The sequence below is a fragment of the Myxocyprinus asiaticus genome, chromosome 42, assembly GCF_019703515.2.
Source record: "Myxocyprinus asiaticus isolate MX2 ecotype Aquarium Trade chromosome 42, UBuf_Myxa_2, whole genome shotgun sequence".
Taxonomy (NCBI): domain Eukaryota; kingdom Metazoa; phylum Chordata; class Actinopteri; order Cypriniformes; family Catostomidae; genus Myxocyprinus; species Myxocyprinus asiaticus.
The window spans coordinates 10,107,501-10,124,903 of NC_059385.1; the positions used below are offsets into that span (position 1 = coordinate 10,107,501).

The 17,403-nt window shown below is 37.3% G+C and overlaps 1 protein-coding gene across 1 annotated transcript in view; it reads left to right on the forward strand.

Moving 5' to 3' along the window:
* ypel2a (yippee-like 2a) overlaps window positions 1-13,704 on the forward strand; it is a 29,095-nt gene extending 15,391 nt beyond the window's left edge. The window contains exons 3-5 of the mRNA XM_051684575.1: window positions 4,124-4,167; window positions 4,323-4,431; window positions 12,164-13,704. Of these exons, the coding sequence (XP_051540535.1) occupies window positions 4,124-4,167; window positions 4,323-4,431; window positions 12,164-12,253 (243 nt within the window). The 3' untranslated portion in view covers window positions 12,254-13,704. The remainder of the gene's footprint in view (window positions 1-4,123; window positions 4,168-4,322; window positions 4,432-12,163) is intronic.
* Window positions 13,705-17,403: the final 3,699 nt, after the last annotated feature.

The following is a 17,403-nucleotide window of genomic DNA, read 5'->3' on the forward strand; positions in this document are numbered from 1 at the left end:
TATTCTAGAGTAAATCTTATGAACTGATGAAAAAAAGGTGTAGTCTTTACATATAGATTCAGAAGTCTTCAAATGTCTGTAAGACCAAGATTTTTACACATCCTCTGTAGTGTCAGTGTTGCTCTAAAGGGTCTACACACCTTTGCATCACTATGATCAAGGACTGGATCCATTAAAAGATTGAAGTCTCCACCCAAAACCATATCATGAAGGATCCCAGCTGCTTGTAGCTTCCCCTCAAGATAAATAAAAAAGTTCTGATCATCAGCGTTGGGTGCATAAATATTAGCCAAAATAAGATTTCGCCCCTGTATTTTAGCCAAAACAATAATGACTCTTCCTAAATTATCTTTAATCTGTTTGAGACATTTAAATTGTAAATGCTTACTTATCAATGTGATGACTCCCCTGCTCTTACTCAAACCAGCACTACAAAACACATGCCCACCCCATGCCCTGCCAAGTTTTTCAGTTCCCTGTGGAGAAAGGTGCGTTTCTTGAAGGAACACTACATCAAATTTTTTAACGCTTAAGAAAAGATACCATCTTTTTATAGGGTGCCCCAGCCCATTAACATTCCACATGGAGAGAAACATTGTACCTATATTAAAGTGTGACATGTTGGCATGCAGAGAAAAATTGTGTACCCAAGGCTAAATTATATAGATCATTATCCAACATTGATGTAGCCATAAAATCCTTAATAACCCACAGAACAGAAAGAAAATGCGCTTCAACCTCGCGCATAACAGTCCCAACTGGTGTCCATCGCTCGGAAATCCGATGGTCCATGCACGCTCACGAGATTTTCCGTGACACTATTGCTACCAGATTGTTCAAGTCCGGTGATTTTTACACTCAAATATATATATATATATATACAGTTGTGCTCAAAAGTTTGCATATCCTTGGAGAATTGGTAATATATGTACCATTTTTAAAGAAAACATGAGTGAGCAGGCAAAACACATTTCTTTTATTTCTTATGGGATTCATATTCAACTGTAGGTTATAACAGAATGGCACAATCATAAAACAAAACATGGCAACAAAGAAAACAATGAAATGACCCCTGTTCAAAAGTCTGCATACCCTTAGTTCTTAATACCGTGTATTGCCCCCTTTAGCATCAAAGACAACGTGCAGTCTTTTGTAATAGTTGTCTATGAGGCCCCAAATTCTTGCAGGTGGTATAGTTGCCCATTCGTCTTGGCAAATTGCCTCCAGGTCATGCAAAGTCTTTGGTCATCTTGCATGAACCACACGTTTGAGATCTCCCCAGAGTGGCTCGATGATATTAAGGTCAGGAGACTGTGATTGCCACTCCAGAACCTTCACCTTTTTCTGCTGTAACCACTGGAGGGTCAACTTGGCCTTGTGCTTAGGGTCATTGTCGTGCTGGAAAGTCCAAGAGCGTCCCATGCGCAGATTTCGTGCAGAAGAATGCAAATTGTCTGCCAGTATTTTCTGATAAAATGCTGCATTCATTTTGCCATCAATTTTCACAAGATTCCCCATGCCTTTAGAGCTCACACACCCCCAAAACATCAGTGAGCCACCACCATGCTTCACAGTGGGGATGGTATTCTTTTCACTATAGGCCTTGTTGACCCCTCTCCAAACATAGCGCTAATGGTTGTGACCATAAAGCTCTATTTTGGTCTCGTCATTCCAAATTACAGTGTGCCAGAAGCTGTGAGGCGTGTCAATGTGTTGTGGGGCATATTGTAACCGGGCTTTTTTGTGGCATTGGCGCAGTAAAGGTTTCTTTCTGGCAACTCGACCATGCAGCTCATTTTTGTTCAAGTATCTTCGTATTGTGCTCCTTGAAACAACCACACCGTTTTTTTCCAGAGCAGCCTGTATTTCTCCTGAGGTTACCTGTGGGTTTTTCTTTGTGTCCTGAACAATTCTTCTGGCAGTTGTGGCTGAAATCTTTCTTGGTCTACCTGACCTTGGCTTGGTATCAAGAGATCCCCGAATTTTCCACTTCTTAATAAGTGATTGAACAGTACTGACTGGCATTTCAAGGCTTTGGATATCTTTTTATATCCTTTTCCATCTTTATAAAGTTCATTACCTTGTTACGCAGGTCTTTTGACAGTTCTTTTCTGCTCCCCTTGGCTCAGTATCTAGCCTGCTCAGTGCATCCACGTGACAGCTAACAAACTCATTGACTATTTATACACAGACACTAATTGCAATTTAAAAAGCCACAGGTGTGGGAAATTAACCTTTAATTGCCATTTAAACATGTGTGTGTCACCTTGTGTGTCTGTAACAAGGCCAAACATTCAAGGGTATGTAAACTTTTGATCAGGGCCATTTGTGTGATTTCTGTTATCATTGTGATTTAAAAAGGAGCCAAACAACTAAGTGATAATAAATGGTTTCATATGATCACTATTCTTAAATAAAAGACAGTTTTTTTGCATGATCAGTCATATTTTCAAAATCAATGCCAAAATTTCACAGTTTCTGCCAGGGTATGCAAACTTTTGAGCACAACTGTATATATATATATACGCTACCGGTCAAAAGTTTTGAAACACTTACTCATTCTTTATTATAATTTTTTTTACATTTTAGAATTATAGTAAAGTCATCAAAACTATGGAATAACATAAATGGAACTATGGGAATTATGTTGTGACTAAACAAAATCCAAAATAAATCAAAACAGTGTTATATTTTAGCATCTTCAAAGTAGTCACCCTTTGCCTAGAATTTGCAGACATGTACTCTTGACATTTTCTCAACCAACTTCTTGAGGTATCACCCTGGGATACTTTTTAAACAGCATTGAAGGAGTTCCCATCTATGTTGGGCATTATTGGCTGCTTTTCTTTATTATTTGGTCCAAGTCATCCATTTCAAAAACTTTTTTTTTAAATTACATTTTAGATTTATAATGAAATAAATTAATATTGTGGCACAATTATATTTTTGTCTACAAAACTAATTTCAAACATTTAAGCATACGCCTTCAGATCAAAAGATTTTTAAGATCATGAGAAACATTTCAGTCAAGTGTTTCAAAACTTTTGACTGGTAGTGTATATATATTATATAAGTCAGAAGTTTACATACACCTAGCCAAATGCATTTACACTCAGTTTTTCACAATTCCTGTCATTTAATCTTAGAAAACATTCCCTATCTTAGGTCAGTTAGGATGACTACTTTATTTTAAGAATGTGAAATGTCAGAATAATAGTAGAGAGAATGATTCCAGAAACCCCAGAAATAAAAACTAAATAAAAAATTTGAATAAATAACAATAATAAAAATTAGAAATAGAATAAAAAACTTGTTGATGGGCTATGTATGTGTGCTGTGTGTGTTTACAGATTAGATTGTTTTCATTTCATTAATTAGTTGTTCACATAATATTTTTGTAAGACAAATACAGTGATATCCAGCCTGAAAAAGTTGAATCGAGGGTGAAATGATAATTAGATTTGAATTCATTTAAAATCCCCCTAAACCAAATAAAGGTCAGAATGGAGGAACATGTAATTTGAGTAGCATAACAAGTAGTTTAATAGAGTTTTGTTTAGTACAATAGGAAGCTTGTGTTTTAGATTTTATCATTAAATTGTAAAACTTGTCCAGAAAAATGTGAACCAACATTTCCAACGTTTATCCAGAGAGGTTTAGTACTGGATTGATGCTAAAGAACAAAATGTGTATGCATTATGAATGGAACATTACGTCTAATAATGTTCTTATTTTATTGTTGGCATAGTTTCAAGTAGGTCCTGTAGGCTATTTAAGCTTAAGATAAAGAAAGAAGGCCTTCATTGGTATATTGTTCAATAGGGCTCAGTCAATATGAAACCACCCTAATGATCTTTTGATCCATGCCCATATGGCCGGACCGCTTTCAAATCCGTAATCACAGTCCTGTCCCTTTTTCACATCATCCCTGGGAAACCCCATCTGCCAAGGCCATGAATGGAGCAGCGAAAAGGAATTAGATTTTTCAAAAGATTGTCTGAAACACAATAAAAATATGATTTGAAATTATCTGATGTAACACATGTGGCCGCAATTTTTAATTCTAGTCTGTTCAGAGATTGCAGAAGCAACCTGATCTTTTTCTCTCTTATTTCCATTGCAGTCTTTTCAAGGGAGCCAAGGCAGGGCCTACCTCTTCAACTCAGTGTAAGTCCTGTAGTTTGCTTTTCGCTTAACATCCTGCCCGAACAAGATGTAACACAGTAAAGCTCAACATGGTAACATGGTTTAATTTAAACATTGTAGAACCGTTCAAAAGTGTACTTTTTTTGTAATCTTGACATCCTCTTTTTCTCAATCAGGGTGAATGTGGGGTGTGGTCCAGCAGAAGAGAGGGTACTGCTTACTGGTCTTCATGCAGTGGCAGACATCTACTGTGAGAACTGTAAAACCACTCTGGGCTGGAAATATGTGAGTTCTGAATCACACTGGACACATACACTCACACTTTCTTTGAGACCTCTTACCACAGACAGACACTCAGGAGGCATACACACATTTGTAAACTGCTAACACCGGACATGGAGACTTACTCTTTGAAAGCTTTCCCCAGCCTGTTGAGATAACTCATCACTATATCTCAAGTGAGAGATAAGGTTCATGCTACAGGCTCGGAGACAACTCATTGAGAGAGAGACTTTATCTAAGTGGCTTTACCATACCTTCGTGACCCGCATACCACGTCACTAATCTACTCCTGACAACCTTTAAGTACCATGTGGTGTCCTAGACCTAGACAAAACATTTTGATCCCTGGGCTTTGAATGCTGTTGTTGTCACAGTTTAGGACTTAAACTAGTGAATTCACTAATTAAGGAATTATTCAACTGAATTAAAAGATGTCAAAAGAACATCTCGCATTGCATTGCATGCTATCTATCTATCTATCTATCTATCTATCTGTCTGTCTGCCTGTCTGTCTGTCTCTAACTGTCTCTCTCTCTCTGTCTATCTGTCTCTATATCTATCTATCTACAGTTGAAATCAGAAGTTTACATATACCTTAGCCAAATACATTTAAACTTGATTCACAAGTCCTGACATTTATTCGTAGAAAACCTTCCCTGTCTTAGGTCAGTTAGGATCACTACTTTATTTTAAGAATGTGAAATGTCAGAATAACAGTAGAGAGAATGATTTTTTTCAGTTTTTATTCCTTTCATCACATTCCCAGTGGGTAAGAAGTTTACATACACTTTGTTAGTATTTGGTAGCGTTACCTTTAAATTGTTTAACTTGGGTCAGATATTTTGGGTAGCCTTCTACAAGCTTCTCACAATAAGTTGCTGGAATTTTAGCCCATTCCTCCAGACAGAACTGGTGTTTATACTTGGTGCGTACTATTGTTTGTACAGATGAACGTGGTACCTTCAAGCATTTGGAAATTGCTCCCAAGGATGATCCAGACTTGTGGAGGTCCACAGTTTTTTTTTTTTCTGAGGTCTTGGCTGATTTCTTTTGATTTTCCCATGATGTCAAGCAAAGAGGCACTGAGTTTGAAGATAGTCCTTAAGATACATCCATAGGTACACATCCAATTGACTCCATCATTTTCCAAGCTGCTTAAAGGCACAGTTAACTTAGTGTATATAAAGTTCTGACCCACTAGAATTGTGATATAGTCAATTAAAAGTGAAACAATCTGTCTGAAACAATTATTGGAAAAATTACTCGTGTCATGTACAAAGTAGATGTCCTAAACAATTTGCCAAAACTATAGTTTGCTAATATGAAATATGAAACCTAAGTGTATGTAAACTTCTGACTTCAACTCTATCTATCTATCTGTCTATCTCTCTATCTACCTACATACTTACCTACCTACCTGTCTGTCTGTCTGTCTGTCTGTTTCTACCTTAGGGATGTGCACGGATAGTCGACATTAGGTTGCTGTGTTCTGAAGAAGAGTAGCCTACTTTAAGTGACTGCTACACCATTAAACATGATTAAGTTTGTTTTTCACCGAGCAAATTTTCAGTGCTTGATAAACAGTAAGACAGTGTTTTCTCCTTTTACTCTGGTGTGCATGCTTAGTTCAATAATTAGACAACTTCAATGCAATTTGATTTTAAGCCATTTAAAATTCAAAGCACCACAAAGACGCTATTTAACCGCAGCAGTGTGACTCCACGCACATGATAATATTTGCATTCGTTGCCTCACGGATGTATGAACCTACCTGGGCAGAGCGCAAATACAGGTAGTGACAGTTTGATTATTTTTGTTTGACTTTAATGCGAGATTTTATCATTTGAAGATGTATGCATTGCTATTTAGACTCATAGCTCACTGTACACTTTATTTGCTGATGTTTTGAGTAGTGTTTAAGGAAATTACATTACAATAAACATTCTTTATTCCCGTGTCCTGACTCCAGACGAAAAACCGATTAACCATTCATGAAACCTCGCGGTTTGCCGAATGTTAAAAATGGTAACCATGCACATCCCTAATCTATCTATCTATCTATCTATCTATCTATCTGTCTGTCTGTCTGTCTGTCTGTTTGTCTGACTCTCTCTAACTAGGGTGACCAGATTCCTGCTTGTGGAAAACGGGACAGCCCCCTCCCAGCAAAAATGAAATTGACGTATCCTTACCTAGGCGCAGATCAATGCGAAGTAGAGGGTGCATCCGCATCTGTAACTTTTGTCACTTTGTTCTTTTCGCTGGCAGCAATTTTTCTCAGTGTGTGCTCTTTCAAGAGTTTATCATAAAATGCAGAGCAGTCGAGTCCAAAATTAAGACGTATGAAAAGCATTGCTTTCATAACTGTTACACTGAGTTGAGATTTATCCGGTGTCCATGCTGCATTCATTAATGAGAACACACGCTTCACAGATGCAGCTGTCCCAGGCAGGCATAAAACAAACTCCACGACCTTGGCTAAGACTCCGAAGTTGATGGTCTTGCTCTCCAGCTCACGAAAAACTTCTGTCCATCTCGCAGACACGGCCGTCTTGTTCATGTTCCACTCAGTGATGCAACGAGTGACAATGTTTTCGCGCAAGCCCACTCATCCAAGAGCATGGTTTCGTCAATCAAACTGAGAGTGGGGATTCTGGAGTAGAAGTGTTCGAGGCTGCTCCACTCAAGTTTTTCTGTGTTCTTCAATGAGTGACTCCAATTTTGGAGGTAATCCACTGATGCTGAATAAAAGTTTCTCACTGCACAAAAGAAATCATCCGCTTGTATGTCACCAGCTTCAACCAGGGCATCCAACGGCTTTTTAATGTCAGAGGGTATGAATGATTCCTCCAGCCTGGCCTGCAAGACTTTTCTTAGGTCGTGAATGTGCAAAGCCACTTCTGTGGCTGATATGTGGTCTTGCTCCATCTCCAGTGCATGGTTAAAAGTGGCTTTTTGCTTGAGTGCGAAGCCAATCCAAAGTTTAGTGCAAGGATCGCTGAAATTGTCTCTTAGAAACTTGGGCATTTTCAGAAAGTATGCATGCAGACCATTGAAAATGTGTAGTATTCTTTCCAAAACTGGACCAAGAGAGAGGAAACGTGTGTTGCCATGCTACAGTAATTTCTGATAGTCCAGCTGCACAAGAGCGAGTATGTTGCATATGACAGCTTCAGATTTGGTTTCTTGACAGTTTCTTGATCAGTTTCACAGTGCAGTCAGCCAACCGAAAACTATGGCCGTGCACAACAGAATGATAAGCAAAAAGTCCTTCTCTTGCATGCACCTTGTCAGATTCAGAACTTTGCTTCACAAATAAATTGCTAACACATGGTGTGGCACACTTACTTTTAGCAGCATCCACATGCTTTTTTGTATGAACATGCTGCGTGATGTCGGTGCGGCCTCCATGGGCGATGGAAAAGCGAGCTCCACAAATCTCACACCACACTTTACTAGGCTCTGTCTGTGACTCCTTTTTTAGAAATGTAAACTCTTTTTGAAGATCCTCATTAAATGTACATGCACACTTCCATGACATTTTTCCAGCTGCAATTTCATCTGTGTGCTCTTTCAGACTGACTCTTTAATCAGTTCACTAACTGGACGTCTATTGATAGGGGATTGTGATTGGATAGTTTAATCCAATCATGTACTTCAAATAACACAGTGTGATTTTATTAGTTTTACAAGCCGTGTCCTTGGCTACCTTTGATTAGTATACTCACATGACTGGGAATGCCGCATAGGCAATAGAGAAATTTTAGGAGAGGGGAAATATGGAACAAAACACAATTTTTTCAGAATAAGTCAGGACACTAGAAAAAGTGCTTAAATACGGGATTGTCCTGGGAAAAACGGGACGTCTGGCCACCCTATCTCTAACTGTCTCTCTGTTTGTCTGTCTGTCTGTCTCTAACTGTCTCTCTGTTTGTTTGTCTGTCTGTATCTATCTATCTGTCTGTCGATCTATCTATATATCTATTGAATGGAGAAAAGGCATGAATATTTTGTTCTGGAGAGTTGAGTTGTAGCAAGGGCATGCCAGCTGTGTGTCACTAGGTAGGTTTCCATCCAACTATTTTTATGTGCATTTTGAAATTGCGCATAAGAAATCCTGAACGGAAACACTTGATATGTGAATAAACGTTCTAAATTCACTTAAAATGTAATGCGCTAGGACAGGGGTCAGCCACCTATGGCACACGTGCCAACATTGGCACACGGAAGGGTAATCACTGGCACGCTAGCAATGGTGAGAGAGGAGTGGACTATTTTATGTATGTAAATTCTGCACCTGCATTCCAATCTACATCTTGATGTAAATCCTTCCTCATGATCATGCAGGGTGTTTTCATGAGCTGAATGGGAGACTAAACAAAAAGTTAAAATGTGACGAGACTGCAGTATACCCAACAGACTCGTGCAAGCCATTCGCACATCACAAGCCGGCAGCACTTAATTTTCAGTTAATCGTGCGAGTTATCGTGCCCGCTTAACTTCGGTCAGGCTGCGTGGATGACAGCCTACATTCCATGTTTCATTTGTTTCTTTTTGCATTCAGAACAACATGTGATGTAATAAGGAAAACGCCACAATTAATCCTTGAGATTTCCAACCCAGTATACAGGTATCCTTAAACCATGGCCACACTCAAAATTACAATAAACGATTATAAAAGAAAACATAAACCCACATCGTGGAGTTCAAAAATCTATTCAAAATAAAAATTTAGGATTTGCAGGTGCGATTAACAGAAAAGGGCTAAGTAGTTGATTGGCTCGTGATGCGCAAATGGCTTGCATTCGCAGTGCGAATCTCATCACACTTTAATAGTGTTTAGCCTCCAATTCAGCTGAAGAAAACATGCTGCGTGATCATGAGGAAGGATTATATCAAGATGTAGACTGGAATGCAGGTGCGAAAAACGTCATATAAATAAATAGCCTGCTCCTCTCTCTCTGTTGCTTTCGTGCTAGTGATTACATGATAACAATGATATTATACAAAAAATATTTAATATTCCACACAATTTCGTGATCAGTAATCAAATAAGCAAATTTGTGTTAACTCATTTTGTACAAAAGGGCAGGTTTTCTTTAATTAAAACACTTAAGATGCTCTGATCTGATTATATCATAATCATTGGGTTTTGCACAAAATTGTCACTCAAACTGTTATGCTGATAATATCATTTGTAATGAAACATAAATGATTAAATGAGAAAAATGCTAAATAGAAACATTTTCACAAGTGGACTCATACTTCGGAAAATCGCACAGCCATTGACCAGGAAAACAAAAAATGGCACTCCATGTCAAAAAGGTTGCCGACCCCTGCGCTAAGAGGATTTTCTAGAGTTTCGCATTAGTTAAAATGCGCATTAAGGTGATTGAAACGGTTATTCGTAAAACGATGATGTGTTTTGACCATTCGTGCATGTGTTATGAGTGTGCAATAGCTTGATGTGACTAGCCCACCGAAATGTCCGACCTTGGCACACAATTCTTTGAACATAGCGCTTGTCATACAGAAGTGTTTAACCCACAGCTGGTCGATAAAGTGGGTCCTCACAATCCGCCAGAACAGTTTTGAGAGCGGGTGCTCCCAGGTATGGGGAGACTGGCGGTGTGTGGGCATCGCAGCTATTTCAGCCCACATTATATCAGATATTACACTTATTCTGTGGTGTCTCGTGGATGCATTTTATAAAATTAGATACTTGCTCCAATCTTGCAAATAAAACTGTCCCCAAAGCAGTGAGAGGTCATTCATGATAATGCGCATTACGTAGTGGATGGAAATGTGCAACAATTCGTATTTTCTTAAGTCTACATTTTAGAAATGCGCTTAAAAAATGCTAAACATTTTGGATGGAAATCCAACAACTGGTGTACAGTACAGCCATGTGTAAGGGGATATTAATGTCCTCCTAGAGCTTAATTCGCTGACATTCAAGTACTCACCATTTGAAAGGTGCTTACCCATCATATTTAAGCATCTGAAGAATTAATGACATGGCCTGGCCTCATAAAGTTTTAGTTGACAGTTATATTTGGCATTCTAAACAAACATGTTACCATAGCAAAAGAGGGTCACATCAGAAAATTCGTCTTTAGAAATTAATCAAACAGTTATAGATTAATTACAAAAAAAAGGGTGTCCAGACAAGTTCTTAGAAATTAATCTTTGTATTCATGTTGTCTTCAAAAGGTTTTGTAAAACTTTTATACCATTTTCAACAAAAGATTTGATTTCATTACTCCATGAGTGAATACATATGAGTAACCAAATTTTTTCAGTAAAACAAAAGCAAAAATAGTCTAATTCAGAATCTGAAACCATGCTAGGTGTATTCAAGTCATTGTCTGTATTATTTGCACTTTTCATGTTTCTTTTTTTAATTAATTGATAGACCCGGACATAAAAAATAAGTGTCATTTCAATGACCCTTATATTAAAAGAAAGTATGCTACTAGAATAGATTTAAGCCAGTGGTATTTGCCATAATGCCCATTTTACATCGCAAGCTTGAGCGAGACGTGAGCATAGCGTCAGCTTAACTACAGCGTAACTGCAGCTGCAGACTCGACAGGGCTTTCACACTGGAAGCGTTTTTATAGCGTCACAGCAGCGGCTCTATACAGAAAAATACTGTGATTTCTGTTACTTCGGTGAGTATTTATTTTAATAAAGACCATAACTTATAAAATGTTTATCAGGAGTGGGTCATTGATAAGTATTACAAACTTGATCGTCATGAAATCTTATTTACATGAGGAGGACCACATTTGCATCTAAAAGGTAAACAATAGAGCACTTTGTGCTTCTCCACCTTCACAATCAGTTTTGTATCCATTGTTGAACACGAATGAGGTAAGTTCTGAATTTACCGACGTCATGGTCTCTCACGTGCATGTGTTTACAAATGAAAGCAAACTCTGCTGTGAGTGAGTATTGCTGAAGCCTATAGACCTGTTCTGTGTTTAATACAACATAAAAGTCTCATATTTTCAGGCTCACAAGTTGTAGTTTACTGTAGTTTTAAATGATAAACCTTACTTCTGATAATTCTATAATTAAAATATTTTAAAATGGTTTACATTTTTAAATCTCCTTTATAAATTTCTTTTGTTCTTTTCATTTGTTTTTCAGATGTGCTCTAATTCATACAGTATAAAGACACATTAGACTACTAATATATGCTTATTCTGTGTATTGTGTACTTTTTTGTGTCAAATCACATTCATTTTATCCATCAACAGTGCATGGTCACTTTAATTGAGCACAAGCGGCACTGCAAAAATAGACGCGGAGCCGAAACCCCCGCTGCACTGCAGCTCACGCGACACTCACGCTATGCTCTGACGCGCTGCTTACGCTTCCGATGTGAATGCTCTAATCTGTTATTGTGGATGCCGAAAAAATATGCTTGTGATGTGAAACGGGTGTAACAACACGGGACAAGAGACTATAATTACGTCATTTTGAGTCCCGACCGGATGCAGCGCTTTTCTGATTTAGACGTTCACACTTGTTTTACACCCCATGTATAGTTCAACATCTCTTGTAATGCTGCTATTTAAAGCTGTTATATTTGATTGACATATCTAATATAGAAGCTCACAAACAGCTGTCCATTATTTTTAGATCAGCAAATCTGTATCTTGAGGTTATCACTTCTAACTCTAACGGTGATGCTCTCTCTCTCCCTCATTCTTCGTCTTCCCATTAGGAGCATGCCTTTGAGAGCAGTCAGAAGTATAAGGAGGGGAAATTCATCATTGAGCTGGCCCACATGATCAAGGACAATGGGTGGGACTGAAGTCCACAAACTCCCCAAAGGCCTTATGCTGGAAAGTGATGTGCAGCATATGAATAATTAGTTTCATTATCTGGCTGTAACTTTCTCCCTGGAAATCAATCCACCCAACACACACCTAGACCCCGAGGATGCAAGGTTTATAGCAGCAGCGCTATGCCCTTTCTGTCTGTACAGTACATACGTGTGTGTGACTGAGCAAATGTGTGCCAGCTAGACACCCAAGTGTTGACCTTGTGAGTATTTTCCTATTAAATTCAATGGAGTGTGTGTGTTTGGAAATAGTACCTGTACTTAAAACATGGGTATGCTTTTTCTCGGGGTTGGCCAAGGTCTTTGACATGGCACAGTTTTGTCCCACTCTCAGGTTTAATAAATGGCTGGTTCCATGGAAATCTAGGGTAAAAGACGAACCTGTTTAGCATGGCACCTTTTTTTCTTCACCATTGGTTGCAAGCAAGGCAAAAACCTACTAAAACAGAAGGGTTTTCCTTTGTCTCTTTACCTTTGTTTCCTTTTTCCTTTTGCTTTATTTCCAATTTCGTGTTTATCACTTGCATGTTGTTGTTTTTTTTATACCTATATTTATTGATCTGTTCATTTTGATTACTTGTTTTTGGTTTTAGGGATGTTACACCTATGGTAAACCGTAGCAACCGCAGTGGTCTTTCTCTGATCTCATATAGCGGAAGTAGCAATGTTTGAGGTTTGTGCCTACATTTCCTCTCCAGATTGTGATCTCAGTCTCCTTTTGAATGTGTCTGGTGATTATGGAGTAAATGAGGCATTCATCTGCCATGTATAGTGCACAGGTCACGAACGTTCGCTAAAGCCAAGTCTTTATATTGCTACAGCCACAGCTGAGAAAGCAGCTGTTAGGATTGAAAGGAAACTGAGGCTTTTTCACAGCTAGTGATGTCCCATGCTGCCTCATTAGCTCCTGCCATCAAACCACAAATCAAAGCAGTATGTGGCAAACCAGACTTTCTCACCATGAAGAAAGTGGTCGACAGCTACTAAAAGTGGCAACTGAACGAGGTAATTCAGCAGAGGCTCATAAAAAAAAAAGCCTTGGCGCAACCAAAGACTCCTTCATCAACAATACTCTGACCAAACCGAGGTTGATTTCCTTGATTTAGTTGCATCATTGTGTGTCGACTCTGTCATTTGGTTCAGTATTGTCGTGTGCAAATCAAAGTCGATTTTCTTTGATTTAGTCACTTTGAACTTAAATGTTATTCCGTTATGTCTTATTTTATTAAGTGTGTATTTATGATCAGTAAGGTCAATTATTGTTTTAGCACACAATCTTACTCGTTCTTTGGGACTGCTCTACCTATTCCAACATTGTTTTTTACTCTTTGAAAAATAATTTCAGTGTCTTTGTTTTCAAGGAGGAACGTATGAGTGAAATTTGACTTTGAATCGGTATATTTTGATCTGATATCAATAAAGCTCTAATTTTATGAATGTCCTTTTGTGATTGGTTTTTATTCATTTTAAACAGGTATTACATGAAAATGGCATTTACTCCCACAGTAAACAGCCAAAAGCCTTACAGTTTGAAGGAAGGTGGTTATATTTCATTAGTTTTTTATTTTTTATTTTTAAGCTTTTGTTTTAGGTAAATCATGGGTTTTAGCAAATAATATATGAATATTGAGAGCAGAGTTCAGATATTCCCTAAGGCCTATATGAACCTTGCACACTTTCTCTGCATGCGGGGGGAGTGTGTGTGCGTGTGTGTGTTGGGGGTGGCAGAGGCAGGAAACATAGTTTACAGCAGCAGATGGCTGGCAGGCTCTCATCATGATACTAGGAACAGCCATGTGAGTGACAAATATTGCATTTTTTCCCCAGGCAGTTCTAATTCCATGAATCCATTGTTTTATTCAGGATCCCAAAGGGAATTAACACTCTATAACATCTATTACTGCACTCTGCAACTTCACATTACTGTTAAAGGACACTAACTAAAAAGTAGTTTTATAAGATTTTTACAGAAGTTGCTATGTAGACATTGAGTTATATTCTTCCAGCATTGTATGATGATAAAAATTAAACGTAAAGTGTATAATTTCTGCACCTTTAGCATCACCAAATGGAGTTGCAAAACGTATTACCTGTTTTCAAACAGATAAAAAAACACCCCCATCTTCCATTGTTTGAACAAACAGTCCCGCCCCAAACTCACACCATTGGTCCAGTTAATATTGCTGTGTTGGGCTGGAGGGGCCGCTCAAAATGACAGAAAATTTTGAAAGCACAACTGAGCCACGGTGTTTACACTTTTAGGTGATATCAATAATTGGTTTGCTGACTCTGCATATTAAGCTGGGATACAGGAAGAAATTATAACAACGAAAAAAGTACCTGTATCACCTTTAATATACTCATGAATATATAAAAAGGTACATAACTAATGTTTGCATAATGCAGCCTATGCATCAAACCCAATAGGGTTCCAACTAGTGTCAGAAATTAACTTTTACAGTAAGGTGCAAAAAATTTTAGCTTCCTAGGCCATTTTTTTTCCTTCATTACCCATTCAATATGTCCTAAAAGGACATACTTTACCATTTTAAAGGACATATTTTACCATTTAAAATGTGTCTCATCAGTTTATGTCAAGTATAATTTATTAATACAAGGTTTAGAATTTATAACCTTTTACCATAAAAAGTATCTACATTAATTCGTATTTTATGCCATATTATGTTTAAATAAAACTGTAATATAATGTTAAGAGCTTCATGAGATGTTACAGATAAAACTCATGAGGGCATTTTATGGCCCCACATTTTATATTTTGGGGGCATTTTTGCCCTGAGCACCACTAAATTTCTGACCCTGGTTCTGACGACCATTAAAAAAAACTGGAAATATACGTGAATTTTAAATAGTTTTTTCCAATCCTGAAAAGTCATGAAAATTTAACAAAATCTTCAAAGTCATGGAAGTTTCAATAGTGAATATGCATTTTTCTTGTTCTGCTCTTCTCTGAAATATTTAACTAGTTCTCTATTGCTCTTGTGTAGAGTAAAACTTGCATGCAAGCAGTAGTGATGTCCGATTTGTGAGTGAAACATCATTTTGAGTCGGTTCTTTGCACTGAATCCATCAAAACCGGTTCACAAAAAAAAAGTGAGTCCATTTACACCATTGCTCACCAATACGCTGATAACTCCCTAAAATCATCTCATTTTAAAATTCGCACAACACAAAAAAGCACAATTACAGGAGACTTGAAATCATTGTATTATTCTGTGTTTTTGATGTGAAAATGTAAATAGGCCTGCACATAACACTTGCACCTATTGGATAAACTGGGAAGAACGCTGGTAAAGGTGTTTACAAGCTATAATGAAATCGGGGTAATAGGCAAAAATCTATATCTGCCAATCTTTTTTTGCTTAAACCGTTTATGACTTTATGGCAATACTGGAAAACTGTTTAAGATGTTTACATGGCTACACCCGTTGTTGGTTTATTAAATATAATTGGTGTAAGAATGTGCATGTAAACGCGCTCAATGATTCATTAGTGAATCAATTTGAATCAAAATGATTTTTTAAAAACCTTATCCAGTAATCACAAATGAAGAACTGATCCCTGCCAGGTTTAGATGAACTGAGTCTGTAATAAGCAATACATTATACTGCATTTAACATTAGGTTGTAAATGCATACATTAAAAGCAGTAGCTAATTGTAGTATAGGGTGAAGGTCTCTTTCTGTCTCCTGCTTTACCTCTATCCAAAGCTTCAAGCTGCCAGTAGCAGCACTCATAAACATGATATATATTAAGCTTCTTGCTTGCCAAACCCTCAGTGTCTAAAAATAAAAGAGATATCCATCCCAGACAGAGTGAGTGTGTGATAAAGAGAGACAGGCATGGGGAGAGCCACAAAGAAACAGCTCTTCAGCAGAGCACATTAAGCAAACCCCATTTACAAACACACCAAAGCCAATAACTATAGAGCAATAGCCTGAGATTAAATTACATTATATCTTTCATGAGGTATAACCCTATAAGATTTTTACATTCAAATTATACAGTAAAGCATTTTAAGTGCCAAAAATGTCTTCAACACATTTCTAATTCTGATGAATTTGGGAAAATGTAACCAATTAGTGTTTTTTCCTCTTTGGATTAGAGATGCTGTAATCTCTGCACTGGTTTTAGATTATACAGGTTTATTTACCTACACTGTAAAATCTAATTAGTTGACCATACTTAGATTTTTCAAGGCAATTGGTTTGCATTCTTTTTCTAAGTAAATATACTTATTTGGCTCAAGTAAACTGAACTTAATTTTTTAAGTAACGTTAACTAGTTACAAGTCATTTTAACTCATCAAAAGTATCATTGTTTTGATTTAATTATTTAAATTGGGTTATAACATGTCTTTTACAGTATAAGGGAAATTATGACTAGAATCTAGGTTAGCCATATGGCACACTGGACTCTACTCAGTACTTCTCAGTGCACAAAAATCTGCACTTTTGTAAAGTACAGTTGAGTAAAGAAGACTGGCTTATATTTAACAGGCTCCAAGTTCACCAGAGGTAACACTAATCACCCTCATGGTGACTTCACAAAAATCTCAATTATCAACCAGCTATAACAAAACAACAACAATAGTCATAAGAAATAAAACGAAAAACATTTTTAAATAAAAATATATTATTTTACTACCTAAATTCCCTTGTTTTGACCAAACAAACATAATTTCTTCAAGCGTAAGGGTTTATGGGTATTCCACACAGCCGCAATTTTGTACTTGGTAATTTTGAGTTAGTAGTACTCGAAGGAAAAGTTTAAAGGACGTATGTATTTAAGTAATGATTCCAAAATGTGACATTTCCATTTCCCAGCATGATTTGCATGGGACTGGATAGGAAAGAAAAGTGTTGAAATTAAGTGTTATTTTCATGCATTTTTGAGCAATATGAGAAAAGAAAGAGATCTATTAATGCTAAATGTTCTGTTACACTAAAAAAAAATTACTCTGACTTAACTTGATTCAAACGTTCCACAGAGTTTTCTTAAATTCAGATTACCATGTAATTTTAATAAAAAAACTTAAAGTAGAGGAAATCTTACTGAATCAAGCAGACCCAACATAATTTGGCATGTCAAAATAAACTTAA